The 25,735-nt window shown below is 43.2% G+C and overlaps 1 protein-coding gene across 5 annotated transcripts in view; it reads left to right on the top strand.

The window, feature by feature from the left end:
• kiaa0586 (KIAA0586 ortholog) overlaps positions 1 to 25,735 on the top strand; it is a 371,111-nt gene that overhangs the window by 331,696 nt on the left and 13,680 nt on the right. For all 5 annotated transcript variants that reach the window (XM_033027180.1, XM_033027181.1, XM_033027182.1 and 2 more), the window contains 2 exons: positions 2,608 to 2,747; positions 7,354 to 7,438. In XM_033027180.1, coding sequence (XP_032883071.1) covers positions 2,608 to 2,747; positions 7,354 to 7,438 — 225 coding nt within the window. The remainder of the gene's footprint in view (positions 1 to 2,607; positions 2,748 to 7,353; positions 7,439 to 25,735) is intronic.

Genomic DNA, 25,735 nt, shown 5'->3' with positions numbered 1-25,735 from the left:
ACACATTAGCTTGTAAAATGTATTCAGATGTATCACAAAATGCCTTATGCATAATCATGTATATGCATAACATATCAAACAATAAACTCCAGGGTAAAAAAAATGTTATTGTTTTATATCCCAATCAACAAAGCTTCACATTTTCACCATGTTTTAAACTAAAAAATTGGGGGGGGGGGGAGTGATATTCTCATCGAGCGGCATTTTATTTGCACACTAGACTAAGTGGGACCCGTTGGGTCCCAGTCACGCGGGAGACCTGGTCCCCCAACGCAACCCATTCCCCAATGCAATATTCCATCACTCACCTGTTCCCCCAATGCAACGGCGGGAGCGTTCTGTAGCCGGGGGACGGGGGCGTCTTCAAGCGGTGAGCATCCTGCAGCCAGGGGAGGGGGGCGGCTTCAGGAGGGGTCTGTTGGGGGGGGGGGGGGTGGTGTGTGGGGGGAGGTGGGCGTGTGTGTGGGGAGGGCGTGTGTGTGGGGGAGGGCGTGTGTGTGGGGGAGGGGGGTGTGTGGGGGAGGGGGCGTGTGTGGGGGGCGGAGTGGGGGAGAGGGATGTGTGTGGGGGAGGGGATGTATGTGGGGACGGGGGCGTGGGGGAGGGTGTGTGTGTGGGGGAGGGTGTGTGTGTGGGGGAGGGGGTGTGGGGGAGGGTGTGTGTGGGGGGACAGGGGTGTTGGGGAGAGGGTGTGTGTGGGGGGGACGGAGTGTGTGTGGGTTGTGGGGATAGGGAGGTTGTGGGGGTTGGGGTAGGCGAGGGGTTGTGTGTGGGTGGTAGGGGGGAGTGTGGGGGAGGGGTGGATATGGGGTCGAGGGGTGTGGGGGAGGGGAGGTGCGTGGGTGGCAGGGGGACGGGTGTGGGTGGTAGGGATGGGTGTGGGTGGTAGGGGGGAGTGTGGGAAAACGGGGTGTGGGTGTAGGGGAGGGGGTGTGTGGGGGAGAGCGTGTGTGGGGATCACCGGTTCCCGGCCCGGGCTCCGACCGCACTCACCGGCTCCAGGACCCGGCTCCGGACTTACTCAGCGGCTCCCGTCCCCCGCGCCTGTCGCGCTCACAGCCCCCGCCCACAAACACAGTCAGCCCCCGCCCACGGAACACTGCCCACACTCCGCTCCTTCAGCTTTGTACTTGCCACTGGTGATTGACAGCGGGTGCCGGAAGGGGCGTCGCTGTCCCAGCGAATAACAGACCAATAACATTTGTAATATTTCACCGATCGGAACAAAACTTGGTGCGCTTGGAGCAGAGGAGAACGGTAAGGAAGGTGGCGAAAAAATCCCAATGATATACGGTTCCATTTTTGTGCAAATTTAAAAACAAAGTAAACCGGAAGAGGACAAGATGAGAGTTTTAGTAATAGTATAGATAGATTTAATAACAATGCAAATCGGAAGAGGACAAGATGAGAGTTTTAGTAATAGTATAGATTACACCTGTTAAGATGCTGCATAGAGTGCAGCAGAGTCTTGTTTTAAGGCTCCTGTACCTTGTTCCTGAAAATGGGTTGTGGGTCCTTGATGATGCTGGCTGCCTTTTTTGAGACAGCGCCACCTATTGATTCTTTCAATGATGGGGAGGTCAGCGCTTGCAATATCAGTTTGCAAGGAATTCCAGAACTTTGCCTCTGTGATGATGAAGGATTTAAAATATATTCCCATATTAAGATGACGTGGAGGGTGAAAGGGAATTTCCTGGTACTTCCTTAGGCCTGCTGTCCTCCTTTGGCTCGATGGAGTTTGAGAGTTTTGGAAGATGCTGTCAAGAAAGCTATTGTGAGTTGCCATAATGCATTATGTAGATGTCACAGGCTCCAGCCACACTGGATTTGGTATTGGTTGAAAGTGCGGCATCAGGTGTCAGTCAAGGAGTTTGTGTAAAGTGGACACAAAGAGCTACAAATGCTGGTTAATACACAAAATGCTGGAATAACTGAGCATATTCATATTGTGTGGAGATCCTGCCTGACCTGCTGAGTTACTACAGCACTTTGTGTCCGTTTGTGAGATTGACAGAAAATGACAGAGGTCTTAAATTATAGCTACATCAAACCTGTACGGTAAATTCTAGATTTATTTCTTAGCCATGCCTTTTTCAAAGCAAAATTCATGTGTATAATATGCAAACAGTTTTGGGAAATCATTGACTAAAATCTGATCCGTATTTTAACTATGTCTCCTATATTTATATGCATGTTTACGGAAATACATTTCTGTTCAAGTTAAAGTGGAACCAATCAAACGTTGATTTGTGGAGTACATATAGTATATTTCTAATCTGATGGCAGCAATATTTACACTTTATATATGTCACTATACGGCAGACTAAATCAGATTTTTGTGATTAGGTATTATTGTAGTAGTTGCTTTGAATTCAGTTGCTGCATTTCAAATATTGGCACCAAACCCTCATAAATTAGACCGTTGTACTCTCTGATCATCAGTAAAGAATTTATATCACAATTTGTTCCAAAAATATTTGCAGTAGACAGTGGTAAATTGCGTAAAGATGAAATCTTTGATGTATCAACATTCCTCTATTTCCCCATATACTGTGTAATTTCTGATATGTTGAATGATTTGAATACATTCACTTGTTCTCCTTTCAGAAAGGAATGGAAGAGAATCTGAAGCTAGCCATGGACCTCTGACCTTGGGAGATCTAGAAATATGCACAGGCTCAGCACTTCAGACCAGACATGTGATAGTTGCACCTCAGAAGACTCCTGTGACAGGCGATAGAGGACAGGTAAAAATTTAAGACCTCATAAACCTCCCTGAACAATTATTTCTGTTGTAATTGAATGTGGAAGCAAAATTTAAATAGTTTTTAGAGCAATCTGAAAATCAGTCAGTTTTACAAATGTAATGCATTGAATGAGCAGGAAAAAATGTGGTTGGTGCAGTGAAATGTCAGTTTTCTCGCTTCACCTTGATTATGCATTTATAAATAGATTGAATAAAAGATTGAAAGGTTTTGAGAGTCGGAACTGGGAAGTTCAAGTTAATTTTTAGCTGGTTCCTCACACTAACCTAAGGCTTCTCTGTGCATCTTTAAGTGGGACAGGGGCATTAGCTTGTAGATTGTTATTTGGATGCAATTGGTTCAAATTGCACTTAAAATGGGGCTGGTTTTAACAAATCTTTTTGTGCTTTTCATTTTCTCTCACTCATATTTGTGTAGCATTGAATGTAAGTTTTCTATGAACATGCCCAATCAACCATTGTTATCACATGTAAACAACAATCAAAAATATTATATTAAACTGTGGTAACTATACAGATTTAATAATCACACAAAATGAGTTTATCACTTATTAATGTTAGGTCCATTCACAGTGACTAACAAAATATTATTTTTGTAAAAATGAATTTGTAAAACTGCAGAATTCTTTATTTGTTACATTTGTGTATTTTAGTTAGTTTATTAGAAAGTCAGTTAGAAAAAAAATATCTATGTTAGTGATCTTGTGCTTGAATAAACTCAGAATTTTAAAACCATATTCAAATGGCACAAGCAGGCGCAACTGGCTGCAAACTCGCAGCTGTGATTGTGGGTCTGTTTTGTGGACGAGCATCATTTCCGCAATAAATTTTTATTGCCACACAGATTGCAGGAACTTGATATCCATTGGAAATCAGACGATGAAATGCCCGACATTGGTTCATTTTTGATGCAAATAACTCAGTGTTGTGGAAACAAGGACCATGATTAGGAAACAGGGGTTCCCCTCTTCCATTATAAATGAGGCTCTCATAAGGGTCTCCTTGATATCCCGCAACTCCGCTCTTGCTCCCCCTCCCCCCATTTGTAGGGACAGAGTCCCCCTTGTCCTCACCTTCCACCCCATCAGGCGTTGCATACAGCATATAATCCTCCAACACGTTTGCCACCTCCAATGGGATCCCACTACTGGCCACATCTTCTTATCTCCACCCCTTTCTGCATTCTGCAGAGACCGTTTCCTCCGAAACTCCCTGGTCAACTCGTCCCTTCCCACCCAAACCACCCTCTCCCCAGGTACTTTCCCCTGTACCACAGGAGATGCAACACCTGTCCCTTTACCTCCCCCCTCGACTCCATCCAAGGACCCAAACAGTCTTTCCAAATGAGGCAGAGGTTCATTTGCACCTGCTCCAACCTCATCTACTGTATCCACTGTTCCAGGTGTCAACTTCTCTACATTGGCAAGACCAAGCGCAGGCTCGGCGATCGTTTCGCTGAACACCTCTGCTCAGTCCGTCTTAACCTACCTGATCTCCCGGTAGCCCAGCACTTCAACTCCCCCTCCCATTTCCAATCTGGCCTTTCTATCCTGGGCCTCCTCCATTGTCAGTGAGGCCCAGCGCAAATTGGAGGAACTCACCTCATATTTCGCTTGGGTAGAAATATACCGGCGGTATGAACATTGACTTCTCCAACTTCAGATAGCCCTTGCTTTCTCTATCCATCCCTTCCCCCTCCCCAGTTCTCCCACTAGTCTTCTGAAGAAGGGTTTCGGCCCGAAACGTCGCTTATTTCCTTCGCTCCATAGATGCTGCTGTACCCGCTGAGTTTCTCCAGCATTTTTGTGTACCTCCCACTAGTCTTACTGTCTCCGACTACTTTCTATCTTTGTCCCGCCCCCTCCCTGACATCAGTCTGAAGAAGTGTCTCGACCCGAAACATCACACATTCCTTCTCTCCAGAGATGCTGCCTGAGGCGCTGAGTTTCTCCAGCATTTTGTGTCTACCCATGATTCTATTAGCTATCTGGCTGTAAGATCTTTGAAAATTGTGCTTCATGAGAGGAATAGGTCGGGTAGATGCACAGAATCTCTTGCAAGATTAGGGGAATCGAGGTCCAGAGGACATAGGTTCAAGGTGAAGGGGAAAAGATTTAATAGGTATCTGAGGGGTAACTTTTTCTCACAAAGGCAGGTGGGTGTATGGAACAAGCTGCCAGAGGAGGTTGTTGAGGCTGGGACTATCCCAACGTTTAAGTACATGGATACGACAACTTTGGAGGGATATGGACCAAGCGCAGGCAGGTTGGACTAGTGTAGCTGGAACATTTTGGCCGGTGTGGGCAAGTTGGGCCGAAGGACCTGTTTCCAGACAGTATCACTCTATGACTCTATAATCTGTAAAATGAGGTGTTTCAGCTTAGTTAGCCAATGATTTTTATAGAACAGTGCAGTCCTTTGGCCCACAATGTCCATGCCAAACATGATGCCAAGATAGCCTAATCTCATTTGCCTGCACATGACCTATATCCCTCCATTAATTCAATGTTAAACAGAACTTTGTGTCAAAATAGTTGCTGAACCTTATACAACTTTTTTTTGGCTTTGGTGAAAAAAAATCTTGTTCTCATTAGGTTTGAGAAAATTTCTGTTTGGATTTTATATTTAGGCAATCGTAAGGAAGTTAAAATACCCTGTCCTTGAAAATAATTTTTGCCAGGAAATAGTGGTTGGCAGAGGGCCAATCCAAGTTCTGTGCATAATTCCATTGCAGCAGGATTTGTTGAATCGGAGACCACAGATGATGGAAGATGCATTACATGCTTAACATGCACAAAAGGCTTACCCTCTGCTGCCATTTTCTTTGTGGAGCAAATGGAGGAAGACTGGTAGGTCACAGGATAGCCTGGTGAGGTTTTGTGAAGGTGCATCATTATGGCATTGATTGGGGGCTGAAGGAAGATCAAGAGCGGCAGCATCAGAGTCACCATCACAAAAAGATGACAGAGTAGATTGTGCCTAATCAAAATTGTTTCCGTCATCAGTGGCTTTTATCAACATTGTGATGCAATGTAAATTTTAAGAGCATAATGTGCAGAGAATGTGATTTTGATAGTCAGTGTATCTTTGGGTTGGAGTTTCAGCTTTGTCTTCAAAAGTGGATAATCTACTCTTTAACAATTGAAATGAATGAATATCAAGCTAAAAGTTGGGGAATTTGCTATGCCGGATTATCTCCAAAATTGTGAGGACAAGAATGTTTAAACTATGTTTACTACTAAATGCACAATCCTTATAATTTTGTCTTTAAATTTTCAGGTTGTAAAGGGTAATGCTGCTTATACACCATCAAGGGATTAAATTGCGTAAAATGATTTGCTTTTATATCTCAATGAGTGTGTTTGTTTCTCTATCCACACTGTAACTGTTGTGAACCTCTTTAACAACCCCTTCAACTGAGATTTCTAGATTGGTGCAATTGCAGGCTGCTTTACAACGTAAACCCACATGAACTAGGGCCTCAGTAAAAACGTCAACAGTTTGTTTCCCAGTGGAATGTTGTGGAATGCTAACTTTCAAACCCATCTGTTTGAGAAGGTATTTGAACCAAGAACCCAAGGTGAAAGTGCAGTATGTCGTTTCTGAGCTGTCCATTTTCAGAGTTCTGCCATACCATTGAAAATCCACATATAAAAAGTAACATAAATTCAAAAAGATGGCAATTGTTGCACATTTTAAACTATATTATAAGGATTGTTATTAAGTGAACAATTCAACATAGAACAAGTCAAAATAAATTTTCATACCATCTAATAACAACACTCCAGTTTGACTTCAACAAACCTTTAGGGGGTTTGTCCCTTGAAAGAGTAAACTACTGGTTCAATTAAATGTAAGGCAATACTTTGGCATCACTTGTCCAAAGTTGACCTGTGGTTCAATGAAAAATGCAGTGTTCTCTGCAACCAAATTCTCCTTTCTCCATATAAGTTTAGATTCCTTGTAGTGCAAGTAAGTACATTGCGCACATAGTTTAACTAAATTATGGAAAATGTTGTGTTTCTAATTATCTTGTCAGTGCGTCAATCACTTTGCCTACTTGAATCCATTGCGATAATAACATAACTTAGTTATTGAAACTGACTTATGGTATTCTGAATGTGAATATATTCAAATTGTCAAACAGTGGATATTCCTTCTGTTATGCTTCGCAGTGTGTGTGCATCTTCAATCTTCAGACTTTAAAAAAAAAGTGAGGACATTATTTAACTTGTATAATTGAAAGGTGCAAGAGATTGACATGTAGAACATCGATTATCTACATTTCCTGCTCTCTAGTTTAGAAAAGGAATTTGATCCTAAATTTATTCTTCGAGCCTTAAAGATTTGGTCATTTTACAAGAACAAGTTTTGCCTTTTGCTAAATCAATTTTCACCTTCACCACATTTGGGTTAAATAATGAGAATTTGTCACACATGAAGTCATTTATGAAGTAATTCTGGTAAACATTTTAGTGGTCTTATTTAGGATATCCTAATCAGAATCTTATTTTTGGTTAAACCATTTTTTACTCAGAATGTTGAGAAAATAAATTTGAATCACTTTTTTCCCATGAACATTTATTTAGGGTGATGATATAGCACTAATGGAGCAAAAACCAGCAGCTGCACGAGTGATACAAGTTGAAAGTAGAACCAAGGATTTCCGACCAGGTAAGACAATGCATTTTTTAATATATATTAACACAACTTCCGATAGTACTAACAAATAATCTTTTGGTGCACGGAAATGGCATTTAATGCTTCCAAAATTATTGAACAATTTTCAGGTGAGCGTCAAAGACCTGTGATTTATTCATCATCGAGCTTAGAACCAAGCAATTTTACATCTTTTCCATTCCCATATTAAACCTCCATCTGTCTGTTGTTTCCCCACAACTCAAGTTGAGTGGGGTTTATTGTCATATGTACGAGTATAATAGGTACAAATACAATGAAAATCTTGCTTACAGCAGCATATTCGGACGGTAGACACAAAATGCTGGAGTAACTCAGCGGGTCAGGCAATATCTCTGGAGAGAAGGAATGGGTGACGTCACCCATTCCTTCTCTACCTTCGATTTAAACCAGCATCTGCAGTTCTTTCCTACACATACTCAGACAACACACACAAAGCAAATGATACTTAAATTATATATAAAATATAAAAGAAAGAAGATTGCAAAGAACAAGATATTAGCGCAAAAACATAATCAGAGACAATAAAAGTCCAAGGGGTGGTCCCCAGTATTCCATTGTCAATGTAGAACGAGGGTTGTGCAGATTGGTTGAAGAACCTGAGAGTTGTTGGAAAAAACAAAGAGCTCAAGGAACTCAGCAGGTCAGGCAACATCTGTGGAGGGAATGGACGGATGACGTTTCGAGTCAGGATGACGTTCCGGGTCAGTCTGAAGAAGGGTCCCAACCTGAAACATTGTCTGTCCATTCCCTCCGCAGATGCTCCCTACCTTGCTGAGTTTCTCTGGTAGTTTTTCGCTCAATATTCCAACATCAGCATTCTCTTCTGTCTCCAATTGTAGGAAACTACCTCCTGAGCCTGATGGTTTGGGACTTCAGGCTTCTGAACCTCCTGCTCAATAGCAACAGTGAGAAGGGGGCATGGTCCAGATGGTGGGGATAGATTTAGAGAGTTTAGTTTAGGGATACAGTGTGGAAACTGGCCCTTCGTCCCACCAAGTTCATGCTGACAATCACCTGTACACTATTTCTATGTTATCCCACTTTCACATCCTGCACACTAGTGGCAATTTACAGAAGTCAATTAACCTACAAACCTGCAACTCTTTGTGGCAAGAAACTGGAGCACTCATAGAAACCTCGGGGGGTCAGGTACAAATTCCGCGCAGACTGCACCTGGGGTCAGGATCAAACCCGGGCATCTAGCACTGTGATGCAGCAGCTCTACCAATGTGCCATTGTGCCACCCGAATGATTTATCACCGAATGATCTATCATTCTTGATGATAGATGCCAACTTCATAAGACAGTGCCTCATGTAAGTGAGTGGAGTGGGCTATGGTGCCAATGATGGAGTGGGCTTGGCTTGTGATAGATTGAGCCAAGTCCACCGCTCTCTAGAAACATATAAGATTGTTAATTGAAACATATAAGATTGTTAAGGGTTTGGACACGCTAGAGGCAGGAAACATGTTCCCGATGTTGGGGGAGTCCAGAACCAGGGGCCACAGTTTAAGAATAAGGAGTAAGCCATTTAGAACGGAGATGAGGAAACACTTTTTCTCACAGAGAGTGGTGAGTCTGTGGAATTCTCTGCCTCAGAGGGCGGTGGAGGCAGGTTCTCTGGATGCTTTCAAGAGAGAGCTAGATAGGGCTCTTAAAAATAGCGGAGTCAGGGGATATGGGGAGAAGGCAGGAACAGGGTACTGATTGGGGATGATCAGCCATGATCACATTGAATGGCGGTGCTGGCTCGAAGGGCCGAATGGCCTACTCCTGCACCTATTGTCTCTGTAGCCTCATGCATTCCTGTGCTTTGGAGTTGCTCTATAAAGCCATGATGTAACCAGTCAGGATACTTTCTACAGTGCATCTGTAGAGGTTTGTTGGCGTGTTCAGAGTACTGAATCTCTTCAAACATCAAAGAAAACAGAGGCGTTGGTGGGCCAAGGATAAGTCAGGATAACACCTGAGATGTTAAAACACCTGCGCTCCCTATTTTTTGCCATAAGAACCAGCCATTGTCATTTGTTCTTTTTCTCTCAGAAACCAACCTAATCCCCGTAAAGATTACTGTTAACATGTTGTCTGGTCTTTTATATTTTCAGCACTTACCACTCACCACCAATCACTCCTTTTTCTCTGTTCATGAACATGTCATTGCCACCCAATTCACTGCACAACTTACTTCCAAGTCCCTGTGCAAAATCTCGCTGCATGCTTTGCACATGAATGCAGCAGTCTTAATCTAATTAATGAATCTAACGGTTCATTAACATAACAGTTCATTAATCAGATTGACTAATTAATTTGCTTTCATCTCTGTCCTGTTGGAGGACACGGATGAAAGCAATATTATAAGATTACACTGCATTTGGTTAGACTGCTTTTGGAGATAGGATTTACTCCCATTTGAATGGTCAAATTAGGGACAGCTAGCACAGCATTGGACATGGTAGGTCATGTTTTACTAACTGGATTGAGTTTTTTGAGGAGGTGATGAAGGAGATTGTTGAAGTTAGGGCACTGAATGTTATATACATGGATTTTAGTAAGGCTTTTGATAAGGGTCACTGTTGGTAGGCTGATCCAGAAGATTAAGATGTATGGGATTCACAGTAACCTGGTCATATGAATTCAGAACTGGCTTATTTATAGAAGACCGATGGTTGTGGTGGAAGGTAAATATTCTGGATGGAGGTCTGTGACTATTGGAGTTCTGCAGGGATCTGTGCTGGGACACTGCTGTTTTAATATATCCTGTGCTGTTCTGTGTTATAATTCACAGTGGAGATCAGTAATCTTGAACCTACCAAGCACATAACCCTGAAAATATAATAAGCACATTGGATTATACATACTAAACGCGTTTACAGATGGCTACAAGAACTGTTTTAATAATCTGTCACTTATGCTTCTTTGCTGCAGGGAATGATCTATGTTGGGCTATGGCCCAACAATTATTAGTTAAATTTATTGTCACGTGTACCGAGGTACAGAGAAAAGCATTTTGTAACCCTGCTATCCAGTCAGTGGAAAGACTATACTTTATTACAATCATGTGTACAGATCAGCGAATGACACAGAATAATTTTGGATATAAACCAATGGTTACTAGTCACCCTGATGCTGCATCCCATATATTAAAGATCGTTGTTGATTAGTAGTGTCCAGGAGGCTAACTGGTTGGGAATGGATGCCTCTGCTAACTGCCTAATTTTTCACTCGCTATCCACAGAGATGTCTTTTCCAATCTAAGTCATTTAAGAAAAAGCGGCTGATTGCTTTTTTTTCGTTCTTGCTCTAATCTCTTGTACGAAGATCAATTCTGGTGCTGACATCCCCTCACAATCTTAGTTTGTGCAACCAAACTGTGTCGGCTGGAGATTGAGCTGAAACCTTCCTGCGTTTCTATACCTCAAACCATACCAAAAGGGAATTTAGTCACTGATCCAGTTAGAAGTTCAATCTATATTCAAATAAGAACGCCAGAATTGCAGGTTATTTCACAGTGCTGGGTGAGAGAATCCGTTAACTTCACCTTTGCCTCAGAGCAATATATTGCTGCTGATCATACAGTAAGAATGTCGAGTTTTTAATTGTCATATGTACTGACAATGGAATTCTTACTTGCTGCAATTTAACATGCCTATAAATGCAATAACACATGGATAATATATAACTAAAAATACAATAAATTATCTATGCTGCACATAGCTTGATTAAAATGGAAGAATTTCCCAATTTCTGATAATAATAATAATAATAATAATAATAGCCGCCTAATACCCATATTTTCCTCCTTTTATACATAAAATAATGTTAACCTGCCCAGTTTCACACCCGTCTATTAAGGAATTCCTTAATATTTAAGGCTTATTGATCAATTATGTCTTCAGAGATCTGTTTCTTGGGGTAGAATCCTAACGATCTTTAAAATAAGCAGAGAGGGGTAACGGCAGGATAGATGTTTAAAATTGCTGAGGCCAGTTGAGATTGGAGATGAAAGCAAAAATTCTTAAAGTGTCACTGCCACCACAGTGGATCTGTCAGTATTGCAACTTGCATCCTATGCAGTATACTTGGAATTAGAGTAATAGAGCATGGAAAAGGACCTTCGGCCCAACTTGCCAACACCAACCAACATGTCCCATCCACACTAGTCCCACCTGCCTGTGTTTGACCCGTATACTTCTAAACCTATCTTATCCATGTACCTGCCTAAATGTTTCTTAAACATTGTGATATTACTTGCCACAACTACCTCCTCTGACAGCTCGTTCCATACACCCATCACCCTTTGTGTAAAAAAAAAAATTTACCCCTAAGGTTCCTTCTTTCCCCCCTCATCTTAAACCTATGTTCTTTGGTTCTCAATTCCCCCACTCTGGACAAAAGACCCGATCTATTTACACGATCTATTCTCATGATTTTGTACACCTCTATAAGATCACTCCTCATCCTCCTGTGTTCCAAGGAATAGAGTCCGAGCCTGTTCAACCTCTCCCTATAGCTCAGGCCCTCAAGTCCTGGCAATATCTTTGTAAGTATTCTCTCCACCCGTTCCAGCTTAACAACATCTTTCCCATAAACAGGGTGATCAAAACTGAACACAATACTCTAAATGTAGCCTCACCAATGTCTTATATAACTCTAACGTGACCTTCGAACTTCTATACTCAACACTGATTTATGAAGGCTAATGTGCCAAAAGTTTTTTTGATCATCCTATCTACATGTGATGTCACTTTTAAGGAAATATGTACCTGCACTCTTAGACCCTTCTACCCAACAACACTCCCCAGGGCTATACCAATCACTGTGTAGGTCCTGCCCATGTTAGACTTCCCAAAATATAACATTTCACACTTTACTGTATTAAGCATTAATGATTCCACCTGCCCAACTGATCAAGAGCCTACTGCAGTTTGTGACAACCATCTTCGCAATGGCACGACACCACTCACTTTAGTGTCATCTGCAAACTTACTTATCATGCCTTATACTTTCTCATCCAAATCATTGATATTGGATTATGGGGAGAAGGCAGGAGAATGGGGTTGTGAGGGAAAGATAGATCAGCCATGATTGAATGGGCTGAATGGCCTAATTCTGCTCCGATGACTTATGAATTTATGGAAACAGGGCCTTTGGCCCAACTCGTCCATGCTGACCAAGATGCCCCAGATAAGCTAGTCCCATTTGCCCGCGTTTGACCCATATCTCTCTAAGCCTTTCCAATCCATGTATTTGTCCTTTAATTCTCTTATTTTCAAATATTTAAGATCAAAAACATGTAACTGTAATCAAATTTTAAATGAGCTATGATCCATTTGAACTGGCCTGAAGGAGTAAAAGGCTTACTCCTTTCCAATGTTTTTGTTAACTCTCTCAAATTGTCCTGTAGCAATGTTTTGAAACAGCCTCAGTTATTCCAAATTATTACATTTGAGCCCACCATATTTATTGGAAGGTTAAAACTAGTAGAGATAAAATAGGTGGATACTCAGTGGGTTCAATGGAGGGTAGACTTTTCTGTGCTGCAGTTGCTATTCACTGCATTACCACAAGATGGCAGCTTTAGTCAATCATAATTTTGGATTATCACAAAAAATAACCTGAAATTATTGCCAAAGCTGTTTTAAGGTTGTCCACGAGGAAATCTTTTACTTAAATGTTGATACTTTGACAATCCATGGTTTACTCATCTATTCTTATAGCAAGCTACTTTCTTGTCAGCATATTGTTCCTGCAGGGGAATCTGATGTAAATCATCACATTCCAAAGTACATTCATTGAAACCTCCACAGATCAAATACGATACGATATGATAGAACTTTATTTATCCCAGGAGGTTAATTGGTGTGCCAACCATCATAAAACACAACAAGATACATGAGACATGAAATTAAAGTGACGAGTGGAAAGTCCAGGATTGGGGGTGTGTAAAGATTGGGGGGGAGTCAGTCTACCCCACGATAGAAGGGGTAGATCTATTGTGGATCTATTGTGGCTTTCTGTCCTGCATCTTGGTGGAACCAGTCTGTTGCTGAAGGTGCTCCTCAGGTTGCCCAGTGTGTGTCATGGAGGGGGTGAGCTGCATTGTCCAAAATGCTCCACAGTTTGAGGATCATCCTCTCCTCCAAGACTATCTCCAGTGAATCCAACTGCATCCCAGGCCGAAGCAGGCCTTTCTAATGAGCTTGTTAACCCGGCCGCAGCCTTCGCCCTGCTTCACTGTCGTGTGCTGGGGTAGAAGATGGCACTGGCCACCACCGATTGGTAGAACATCTGCAGCATCTTACTGCAGACATTGAAAGAGCAGAGCCTCCTCAGAAAGTACAGATGGCTTTGTCAAATGCTGGTGAACTTAAATTAAGTGTCTTGTTAGCTTTTGTGAATAGAGGATAGATCCTACCATCAATGTAACAGATTGATAGGTCTAGCCTATGACTTGCCATAATATTGATTTGGGTCTCAGCTATTATCTGAAAAGATTAAGCACCAACAGAAGAGGGAGTAAACATTGGAAGCCTGACTGGTCTCATGGCCCCAGGTATTTTGTACTGGAGTGTATTCAGAAGTGTAGGAGCAAGTATTCTACTTAAATTGTGGTTGGGTAAGAAGGTGATAAACAAATCAAAAGAAAATACACAAAATGATGGATGACAATATTATTTTCTGTACATGCTGTATTTCAAGTCAAGAGGGTTAATTGTCATTCGTACTGGCATCAGAACAATGAAATTCTTACTTGCTGCAGCTTAACCAACCCATTAATGCAATAAAACACAAAAATATAATATACAATGAAATAATAACTGAAGGTCTAGATAGCCAGAACAGTACAAAACTGAACTCCGTAGTGCAACCAAAAACACAGTCCATAAAAGATCGTAGTTGCTGAGGTGGTGGTTAGTGTTGTGCATTGTTCAAGAGCTGGATCGATGCTGGGAAGAAGCTGTTCTGGAATCTGATGCTCATTTGGGGGCTGGGGGAGGGACAAGATGAGAGTTTTATACGTATATAGATTAAATAAGAGTGTGACTAGGGTGGTGTGGGCCTTGGATGACATTAGTTGGATTTTTAAGGCAGCAACTTCTGCAGATCCCTTCGACTGTGGGGATGTCGGTACCTGTGATGGACTGGGTAGTGTCTACCATTAATTCCTGGGCATTTGAGTTACTGAACCACACAATGATGCAACCAGTCACTATGCTCCTTGCTGTATACCTATAGAGGTTTGCTAGAGTATTCGTTAACATACTGAATCTCCTTAGGAATTAAAGGTGATGATGAACTTTCCTTGTGATTGCATCAATGTGCTGGCTCCAGGACAGATCTTCAGAGATCAGCCATGATCATATTGAATGGCGGTGCGGGCTCGAAGGGCCGAATGGCCTACTCCTGCACCTATTTTCTATGTTTCTATGTACAACCAGGAAATTGATGTTGTTGACTCTTTTCAATGCCGTTCCATCGATGAAGCAAGGTTCATGACCTACGGCATTCTCGTCCTGCAGTCAACAATCAGCTCCTGGTCTTGCTAATATTGAGGGCAAGATTGTTGCTCTGGCACGAAACGTTGCCTATTTCCTTCGCTCCATAGATGCTGCCTCACCCGCTGAGTTTCTCCAGCATTAACCTCCTGTTAATTTCCCTCTTGTACCCTGACTCATTACACGTTATTCATCCCATCGTCTGTGATTTTAAAGATCACGTTGGAGCTGTGCCTGGCTGCACAGCCATAAGTGTAGTGAATGGAGCAGGGGACTGACACACAGCCTTGAGGTGCCCCTGTGCTATTGGTTATCGAGGAGGAAGTGTTGTTGCCATTTCGGACTGATTGTTGTCTATTGTTTTAAGTTGCTGATGGTGTCTGTTGCAGAAGGAATGCAGATTACGATGCTGAAAGATTTTTCTGCTTTTCGTTTAAATAGAATCATGATTTTCATTGTTTGCTTGAATGATTGACAGAGAAGGCTTGAGTATTCCTATTGAGAGATTTCCAGACAAGACAACGTGCCTTCAGTACAGAATTATCCATACTGAATAAAAGATTCATATAAAACTCTTCACAATCTCGGGACATCCGGAAATATATTAGCTTTTTGCAGACAATTAAGTACTTTTGAAGTGCAGCCACTGTTGTAATGTAGGAAACATGGCAAATGTACACAATGATAATGATCTGATAATCTGTTCTGGTGATGTTAATTGAGCATTAAATCTTAGCCAGCACAATGTGAAGAACTAATATGTTTTCCTTGGAAATCGTGGTATCAGATCATTTATGTATACATGTATGGGAGACTGGGAGTCTTGATTGGTACTATATTTGAGGGTAAGCCTAGTTTTTGTGCCCTTGTGGATCATGAAGACACAACCTTTGAACTCAAAAGGTAAAGTACTTCCAATTGAGCCATGGCTTACACTAAAAATAAAGTGTAAGATTGGACTATTTCCATCCATCACAGTGAGTGAGGAATGCTGGGAGCCGCTGTGGTGGATGTTTATGTTAAACCTTATTTTATGTGGCTGTGTGTCTTGTTGCTTTTCACTTAGTATGGCTGTATGGTAACTCAAATTTCACTGTACCTTAATTGGTACATGTGACAATAAACTGACCTTGACCCTTGAAATTGCGTGCTCATATTCCAAAAGAGGGTTTAAATGGCTTTTCTAGCTTAGAACCTACAGACAAAGAATTAAACAGGAACAGGAGTTCTTTTCTTTCTTATTTGCGGCTTTTTCTGTTTTCTTGTTAGATTTCCAACATTCACGGAATTTTCCATTGCAGCCTTGTCAGATATTACCATTTTGCACAATTGGTAAAATCTGACTGGTTAAACATTTTAAATTACAAACAAAACTGAAGCTTTCCACAATATTTATGATTTACAAAATATAAGTTGACATTAAGGGAAAAAAATCATTGATTCTGAATCTCCAGATAATGTACAAAAAAAGGAGATGCTCTGGAAATCAGGGCTACATAGCTACGACTGCTCCTGATCCTATCTCAACACCAGGTAGCTGATTTCGTAGAATCAGTAAATGTGCCTTTATTTCTTCAACTAATCGCTGCTTTTGGCGGGCTGGGACAAACTATTCAATTTGGATTGGAGAACCAAATTGATAACAAGCAAATAGTTTTCCTCATTGCAGATGTTGGTCTTTGGGTGCTTTTTCAACACAGGTGGCCATTCAACCCATCAAATTCTTGCTGCCCCCCACCAGAGTAATTGTATCATTTCCACTCCTCTCTTTATTTCCTCAAGGCTGTGCAACATTTTCTCAGACCCATCAACTCCCTTTTGATATTTTTGCCACTTAACTACACTATCGAGCAATTTAAAGTAACTCACTGGCTTGTTTTTGAAATGTAGACGGAAACTTATTGAGCCTATTGGCTGAAACCCGTGGGAAAGGTGAGTCAGAGGAGAAAAAACAATTTTAAACTGAGGAATTTGATTTATAAATTGGCAAATTAGGCAATTTATCAGCCAATATAAGCAAGGCTGCTCTAGGTGAGCAACAGCGAGGAGCGGCCTTGTGAGAAAAGTCAAGTTTATTTGTCACATACGCATACGGGATGCGCAGTGAAATGAAAAGTGGCAATGCTTGCGGATTGTGCAAAAAAAACCCCTATAAAACAGCAATTTTAACAGCAACTACAAAACAGCAAAAAAACAGCAATTTTCAAAAGACACAACACAACAGTAAATTGGTACGGTATGTTAGTCCCTGGTGAGATGAGAGTTTACAGTCCTAATGGTCTCTGGGAAGAAACTCCTTCTCATCCTCTCTCTTTTCACAGCATGACAGCAGAGGCGTTTGCCTGACCGTAGCAGCTGGAACAGTCTATTGCTGGGGTGGAAGTGGTCCCCCATAATGTTGCTGGCTCTGGATCTGCACCTTCTGATGTATAGATTCTGCAGAGGTGCGAGTGTAGTTCCCATAGTGCATTCGGCCGAACGCACTACTCTCTGCAGAGCCTTCTTGTCCTGGGCAGAGCAGTTCCCAAACCAGATTGTGATGTTTCCGGACAAGATGCTTTCTACAGCCGCTGAGTGGAAGCACTGGAGGATCCTCAGAGACACTCTGAATTTCCTCAGCTGCCTGAGGTGGTAAAGGCGCTGCCTTGCCTTACTCACCAGTGCAGCAGCGTGCGATGTCCATGTCAGATCCTCTGAGATGTGGACTCCCAAGTATTTAAAGCAGCTCGCCCTATCCACGGTATCCCCATTTATCTTCAGTGCCGTGTACGTCCTCAGATGTTGTGCCTTCCTAAAGTCCACAATCAGCTCTTTAGTTTTTTTGACATTCAAGAGGAGGCTATTGTCCTGACAGATCAGCCACCTCTTCCCGGTAGGCCTTCTCATTATTTTTGGTGATCAGGCCCACCACCACAGTGTCATCAGCAAACTTGATTATAGAGTTGGAGCTGAACCTAGCCACACAGTCATGTGTGTACAGGGAGTACAGTTAGGGGGCTGAGGACGCAACCCTGGGGGGATCCTGTGCTCATGGTGAGGGTCCTCGATGTATTTCCTCCCATCTTGACTACCTGGGGCCTGGCGGTGAGAAAGTCCAGGACCCAGGCACACAGGGGGGAGTTAAGCCCCAATTCCAGCAGCTTCTCGGCCAGTCTGGTGGGGACTATCGTGTTGAAGGCTGAACTGAAGTCAATGAACAGCATCCTCACATAGCCCCCCTTCTGGTTGTCAAGGTGAGAGAGAGCGGTGTGCAGAACCTGGGAGACCGTATCGTCCGTGGATCTGTTCGGACGCTATGAGAATTGTAGCGGGTCCATGTTGCGAGGGAGGAAGGCGCAGATGTGTTTCTTGACCAGCCTCTCGAAGCATTTCATGACTACCGAGGTGAGGGTCACCGGTCGGTAGTCATTCAAACAAGCTGGAGAGGCATTCTTTGGTGCAGGTACAATGATGGATCTTTTCAAGCAGGCAGGGACCACGGACTTGGCCGGGGAGAGGTTGAATATTGTAGTGAGCACCGGAGCTAGCTGAGTAGCACAAGACTTTAGTACTCGCCCAGATATGCCATCTGGGCCTCCTGCTTTCCTTGTGTTCACACGTGTCAGAGCCCTCCTCACGTCGTGCTCGGACAACGAGAATGTGTATCAGCTACAATGCTGAGAACTATATTCTGCACACTGTACCATTCCCTTTACTCTATCATTTGTACTTGAGTTTGGCTTGATTGTATTTATGTGCAGCATTATCTGATTGGTTAGCATGCAAAACAAAGCTGTTCACTGTGCCTCAGTACATGAGACGATAATAAAACAAAATCCAAATGTAACCTTTTAACCTAAATCTAAACTTAAACTTTATGAGTAGAGGGAAACAGTTAATGTTTAAGCTTGATAACATTTCTTAAGATTACCTTGTTATAATCTGATTTAATTTAATGAGCATCTGCAACCGTGCAGTCTGAAGAAGGGTCTCAAAACGTCACCCATTCCTTCTTTCCAGAGATGCTGCCTTCCCGCTGAGTTACTCCAGCTTTTTGTATCTATCTTTGCATCTCTACAAAAACAGTTCAATGAATGAACTAACTTAAAATTATAGTTTTATGCTGATGTGATGCCACATTATTGATTGCAAATTTCAAATTGTGCCATTTTTCCTTGAGCCAGTAAACATTTTTTTCCGAATGGTATCTATTATGGTCAGGTATGTAGCAGATGATTGTGAAATGTTCATGGCTAGTAGTTTTAGCATTACCTTTAAATGCTGATTTGCTAAAAAGCCATCAAATTTCATGAAAGTATTTTGGAGTTAGCATTATATCTATCATGGTGGCAATGTTGTGCTTCACTGGATTGTGACAGGAGATTTGGTATTGCTTAAACTGATATCTCACAAACCTTTATCTTATAATCTTTGCATTTATTCTATGAAAACGATTGGACAATAAGTCACCTGTACTGTAAGTCAGATGCTTCTATTTTAGTTAGAAATTCTTGCAAATTAGAATTGTGCAACTTTAAGAATTTGATATTTTGTTCTCATCCTCTGAGCCGTGGTAATTATTTAATTAACAAATGGACCAAAGACATATTGCTGAATGTGAGAACTCTCGGCAGTATCCTGCTTTAAACTCTGGTGTCTTCTTCACAACACCTGTATATATTATCTACTGTACATCAATAGAGAGATTGTAAAGCCCATACCAAATGCTGAGAGGGGTTTATACTGACATTAACAAATTTACAATCCACAGGAACAGAAATTACTTTTGTTGGAAGTAGTTGGGATTGATACTGTTCTTGTCCTTTTTTGATTGGCCAAGTTTGTGAGCTAGTCATGTGAATGACTTGATTGTTTCTTTGCATTGGCTTCATCTAAGCCCCATCTGTTTTACATCAGTTAGGCTTCACAGCCAAACACACTGCCTTCCCTCAATCCTGACACTTGTAGACCCCTCTAATATCAAAGTAAGCACAAAAGAGCTGTCTGGATTGGCTGTACAGTTGTGCTTTACAGCTTGGAACTATTACCAGAAAACAAGCAACATGGAACTTGAACCAGCGCTTATTCGCATCAGCTCCATATGTGCTGTGAACTGTTCCGTCAACAGGTTTGAGATTAAACACGATACATGTGGATCAACATATAAAATTGTGAAATAACCATATTTTGATTCGTAACCATAAGAACTGCGGTTCAATGTGTTTCTATAATAATTGTTACTACCTTCTTATTTGCCACTTTTTGCATTTATCAGACTGGTATCTTCAGAGTACAGTACACAACCAGGCTACAAAGTCTTGCTGATTCCTTGCAACCCAACAACAAAATAAAATCTCATGTATTTAGATAATTGAGCACAGTGTGTGAGAGCATGTGATTAACTTTTCAGGACGTAACATTGACATTACATTGACAATTATATTCATGCTCCTTCAGAGCTCAAATATGTCAGCACTTTTTCTGCCTAATTTTCACCCTGGTCTCACCTTTACACGATCCATCTCTGACTCTTCCCTTTCTGGGTTTTTCTGGCTTGTCAAAATTCGTGAGAAAGAATTCATTGCAAGCTCAAAAACTCCCACAGCAAATTGTTACTACCCTTTCCTCACTCCCCCCCCCCCCCCCCCCCCCCCCCCCAATAGACAGGATTATCTTGCATGTTAATGACCTGGAGCTTAACAGCATAGCATTTGCGATGATATAGATGAGTTGTCAACACTGATAGCGACCTATGTGCAAGATCTAATAGCTATTAGAGAGACTGATTTGCAGGGTGACCAGGACTGCATGCTCAGAGTTCAGATTATGCAATGCTCCTAATGTACAGGCCAAAAGGGAAAGGAGATGAGGTAGCATTATTAACCAGGGAAGGTGTCACAGTGGTGTTGAGTCATGGTAATGTAGAATCAATTTGGGTTGAAAATCATGAATAGCAGGGGAAAGAAAACACAGGCAGGAGATGTCCAAATGCCCTCAAAATGTGATCTTGCCATAGGGCGAGGCATAGTGGGGAAATATGTAGGGCATGAGAGGGAACTGCAATGAGCATCAGAGATTTTAATCCACATATTGATTGGATGAATCAAATTGGCAAAGGTATATTTGAAGAAAAAATTGTGGAGTGTATCAGGGATTGCTTCTGAGAATGGTACATAACGAAACCTACTTTGGAACAGACTAATTTAGATTTGGTCATGAGTAATGAGGAAGGACTAATAAGACATCTCGTGGATAAACATCCCCTAGGAAATAATTAGCACAATATGATGGAACACCCAAGTCAGTTTGACGATGGGCAATTATGGAATGAAAGTGGAATTGGCTCAGGTGGACTGGGGAAATAAGATAAGGGACAGTTCAGTTAATGAACAATGGCATATTTTCTAAGAGCTGGAAAGTTGTTAGGATTTAGCAGCGAAAGACTAAAAAGTTCAAAAGAATGAAAACAATTGACTGAGAGAAAACTGGAATGTAATAATAAGACAAGTATTCGGAGTTTCTTCGGATATAAAAATAGGATGGAGGCAGATAAGGTTAATGTTGGACTCTAAAGAACAAGGCTGGTGAATTAAAACAGCAAGTAAAGAAATAACACATACACTATATCAATTTTTGTATCAGTCTTTACCGTGGAGGATACGGCAAATGACCTGAGATAACAGGTGGACTACTTTCACATAGCATGGAGAAACGTAAAGATCCCAATCTCTCACAGGGCTAAAGGCAGACTAATCTTTGGGACTCGATAGCTTGCACCTAACTGTTTTAAAGGAAATGACTGCAGGACCCATTGGGAATGAAATTTGCTAAATTCCAGGAGAATACCAGAAGATTGTAAAGCAGCCAATGTGATCCCTTTGTTCAAACAGGAAGGAAGACAGAAGCTGGGAATGAGCATCTAATGTTGGCAAGTGCTACAGTCAATAAAGAGAGGGGAAATAAGGAATCATTTAGGAAAACTGAATATATGTATATCTATACATAACTAAAGCTCTGATCTTGTTATCTTCCGGTTTGCGCTGTCCTTCAATTTGCGCAAAAACGGTTCGCGATAGCGCTGCGATTTTTCGCCAGCTTACTCACCATTCTCCTGTGCCGTTTCGTTCCGATTGGTGGTCTAATGTAAAAGGTAGCGAGGTTTAAAAATCTTAAAAACCACGCGTGCGCAGATCCACCAGCCCCCACCTGATGCCATGCTGTCCCCAGCTACAGGACGCTCTTCCACCCCCCACCAGCCCCAGCCTGAAGCCGTCCCCATCCCCAGCTGCAGGTTGCTCCACACCCGCCTGAAGCTGGTGTGGAGCGGCAGCGACAGGCCACGGCCAGTGGTAGGCCACAACAGCGATAGGCCACGGTAGCCCCTGCCTGAAGCCGTCCCCGTTCCCCGGCTGCAGGAAGCTGCCCCCTACCCCACCGGCACCCGACAGCCCCCGTCTGAAGCCGTCCCCCGGCTGCAGGACGCTCCCACCGGTCCCCACCTGAAGCCGGCGGGGAGTGGCAGGGGTAGGCAGCGGCAGGCCACGGCAGAGGCAGGCCATGGCCGCGTTCCCCCCCTTCCCACCGGCCATCGACAGGCTCCGCCTGAAGCCGTTCCCCACTCCGGCTGCTGGATGCTTCTCCATCGCCTACCGGCCCCCTATAGCCCCCGGCTGAAGCCGTGCCACTCCCCCAGGTGCAGGACGCTCCCCCCACCGGCCCCCGACAGCCCCCACCTGATGCCGTCCCCCTCCCCCGGCTGCAGAACGCAACAAGAGTCGCAACAAGAAAGAATGGAATGAATAAATCTCATCTTTAACGTTTACATTGTTGTTATATTTTAAGTTATTCACATTTTAAGCTTTAATAAATCCCTTTTCCCCTTACCATGCCCGTCAGCTGTGCCTGCGCAGTAATACCTGTGTGTTCTAAGTCACGATGGGAACCCAATGGGCGGGAATGGCTGCGTCGCCAGAGAGCCGCGAAGAGTGGATGGGGGGGGGGGGTTGTGGGGGGATGAAGTGAGTGCAGGACGCTCCCCCCCACCTTCACCCCCAACAGCCCCCGCCTGAAGCTGTCCCCCTCCCCCGGCTGTAGGACGCTTCCACCCCCACCGGCCTTCGACAGCGCCCGCCTGAGGCCGTCCCACTCCGCGAGCTGCAGGACACTCCCCCCCCCCCCCCCCACGGCCCCCTGACTGGCCCAGCCTTAAGCCGCCCACCTCCCCCGGCTGCAGAATGCAACAAGAGATGCAACAAGAAAGAATGGACTGAACGCTTTGTTAATGTATAAATTGTTGTTATATTTTAAGTTATTCACATTTTAAGCTTTAATAAATCCCTTTTCCACGTGCTATGCCCGTCAGCTGCGCTAAGAGTGGATGGGGGAGGTTTGAGGGGGGGGGAATGGAGTGAGTACGTGGGGGGGGGGGGGGGGGTGAGAGGAGGAGGGGGGATCAGGGGCGCCACAACGGGAACCCGTCAGCCACGCCTGCGCAGTTAGGGGTGATGGGTGAGTGGTGCAATATTGCATTGGGGGGGACGGGTTAATAGACAATAAACAATAGGTGCAGGAGTAGGCCATTTGGCCCTTTGAGCCAGCACCGCCATTCAATGTGATCATGGCTGATCATCCATATCAGTACCCCGTTCCTGCCTTCTCCCCATATCCCCTGACTCCGCTATCTTTAAGAGCCCTATCAAGCTCTCTCTTGAATGTATCCAGAGAATCGGCCTCCACAGACTCACAACTCTCTGGTGAAAAAGTGTTTCCTCATCTCTGTTCTAAATGGCTTACCCCTTATTCTTAAACTGTGGCCCCTGGTTATGGTCCCCCAACATCGGGAACATGTTTCCTGCCTTTAACGTGTCCAAACCCTTAATACTTATATGTTTTAATAAGATCCCCTCATCCTTCTAAACTCCAGAGTATACAAGCCCAGCCGCTCCATTCTCTCGGCCTATGACTGTCCTGCCATCCCGGGAATTAACCTTGTAAACCTACGCTGCACTCCCTCAATAGCAAGAATGTCCTTCCTCAAATTAGGGGACCAAATCTGCACACAATACTCCAGGTGTGGTCTCACTAGGGCCCTGTACAACTGCACAAGGACTTCTTTGCTCCTATACTCAATTCCTCTTGTTATGAAGGCCAACATGCCATTCGCTTTCTTCACTGCCTGATGTACCTTCATGCTTACTTTCATTGACCGATGAACAAGGACCCCCAGATCCTGTTGTACTTCCCCTTTTCCCAATTTGACACCAGATAATAATCTGCCTTCCTGTTTTTGCTACATAACCTCACATTTATCCACATTAAACTGCATCTGCTATGCATCTGCCCACTCACCCAACCTGTCAAAATCACCCTGCATTTTCTTAGCATCCTCCTCACTGCCACCCAGCTTTGTGTCATCTGCAAAGTTGCTAATGTTACTTTGAATCCCTTCATCTAAATCATTGATGTATATTGTAAACAGCCGCGGTCCCAGCACAGAGCCTTGTGGTACCCCACTAGTCACTGCCTGCCATTCTGAAAGGGACCCGTTAATACCTACTCTTTGTTTCCTGTCTGCCAACCAATTTTCTATCCACGTCAGCACTCTATCCCCATTACCATTATGCCCTAATTTTGCCCACTAATCTCCTATGTTGGACCTTATCAAATGCTTTCTGAAAGTCCAGGTACACTACATCCACTGGCTCTCCCTTGTCCATTTTCCTAAAAATCCTCAAAAAATTAGAGAAGATTAGTCAAGCACGATTTCCCCTTCGTAAATCCATGCTGACTCGGACCGATCCTGTTACTGCTATACAAATGTGCCGCTATTTCATCTTTTATGTTTGACTCCAGCATCTTCCCCACCATCGATGTCAGGCTAACTGGTCTATAATTCCCTGTTTTCTCTCTCCCTCCTTTCTAAAAAAGTGGGATAACATTAGCTACCCTCCAATCCACAGGAACTGATCCTGAATCTAGAACATTGGAAAATGATCACCAATGCATCCACGATTTCTAGAGCCACTTCCTTAAGTACCCTGGGATGCAGACCATCGTGCCCTGGGGATTTATCAGCCTTCAGTCCCATCAGTCTACCCAACACCATTTCCTGCCTTATGTGGATTTCCTTCAGTTCCTCCGTCACCCCAGATCCTCTGGCCACTAGTACATCAGGAAGATTGTTTGTGTCCTCCTTAGTTAAGACGGATCCAAAGTACCTGTTGAATTCATCTGCCATTTCCTTGTTCCCCATAATAAAATCCTACACCTTTTTCAGTCTTCAAGGGTCCAACTTTGGTCTTAACTAACTTTTTCCTCTTCATATACCTAAAGAAGCTTTTACTATCCTCCTTTGTATTCTTGGCTAGCTTACCTTCGTACCTCATCTTTTCTCCCCGTATTGCCTTTTTAGTTATCTTCAGTTGCTCTTTAAACATTACCCAATCCTCTTGCTTCCCGCTCATCTTTGCTATGTTGTACTTCTTTTCTTTTATTTTTATACTGTCCCTGATGTCCCTTGTCAGCCACGGTCGCCCCTTACTCCCCTTGGAATCTTTCTTCCTCTTTGGAAGGAACTGATCCTGCACCTTCTGTATTATTGCCAGAAACACCTGCCATTGTTGTTCCACTGTCATCCCTCCTAGGGTATCTTTCCAGTCAACTTTGGCCAGCTCCTCCCTCATGGTCCCATAGTCCCCTTTATTCAACTGTAACACTGACACCTCCGATTTACCCTTCTCCTCCAATTGTAGATTAAAAGTGACCATATTATGGTCACTACCTCCTAATGGCTCCT

This window comes from Amblyraja radiata, chromosome 9, assembly GCF_010909765.2.
Source record: "Amblyraja radiata isolate CabotCenter1 chromosome 9, sAmbRad1.1.pri, whole genome shotgun sequence".
Lineage (NCBI taxonomy): Eukaryota > Metazoa > Chordata > Chondrichthyes > Rajiformes > Rajidae > Amblyraja > Amblyraja radiata.
This window is presented reverse-complemented; position numbering and strand designations above follow the sequence as displayed.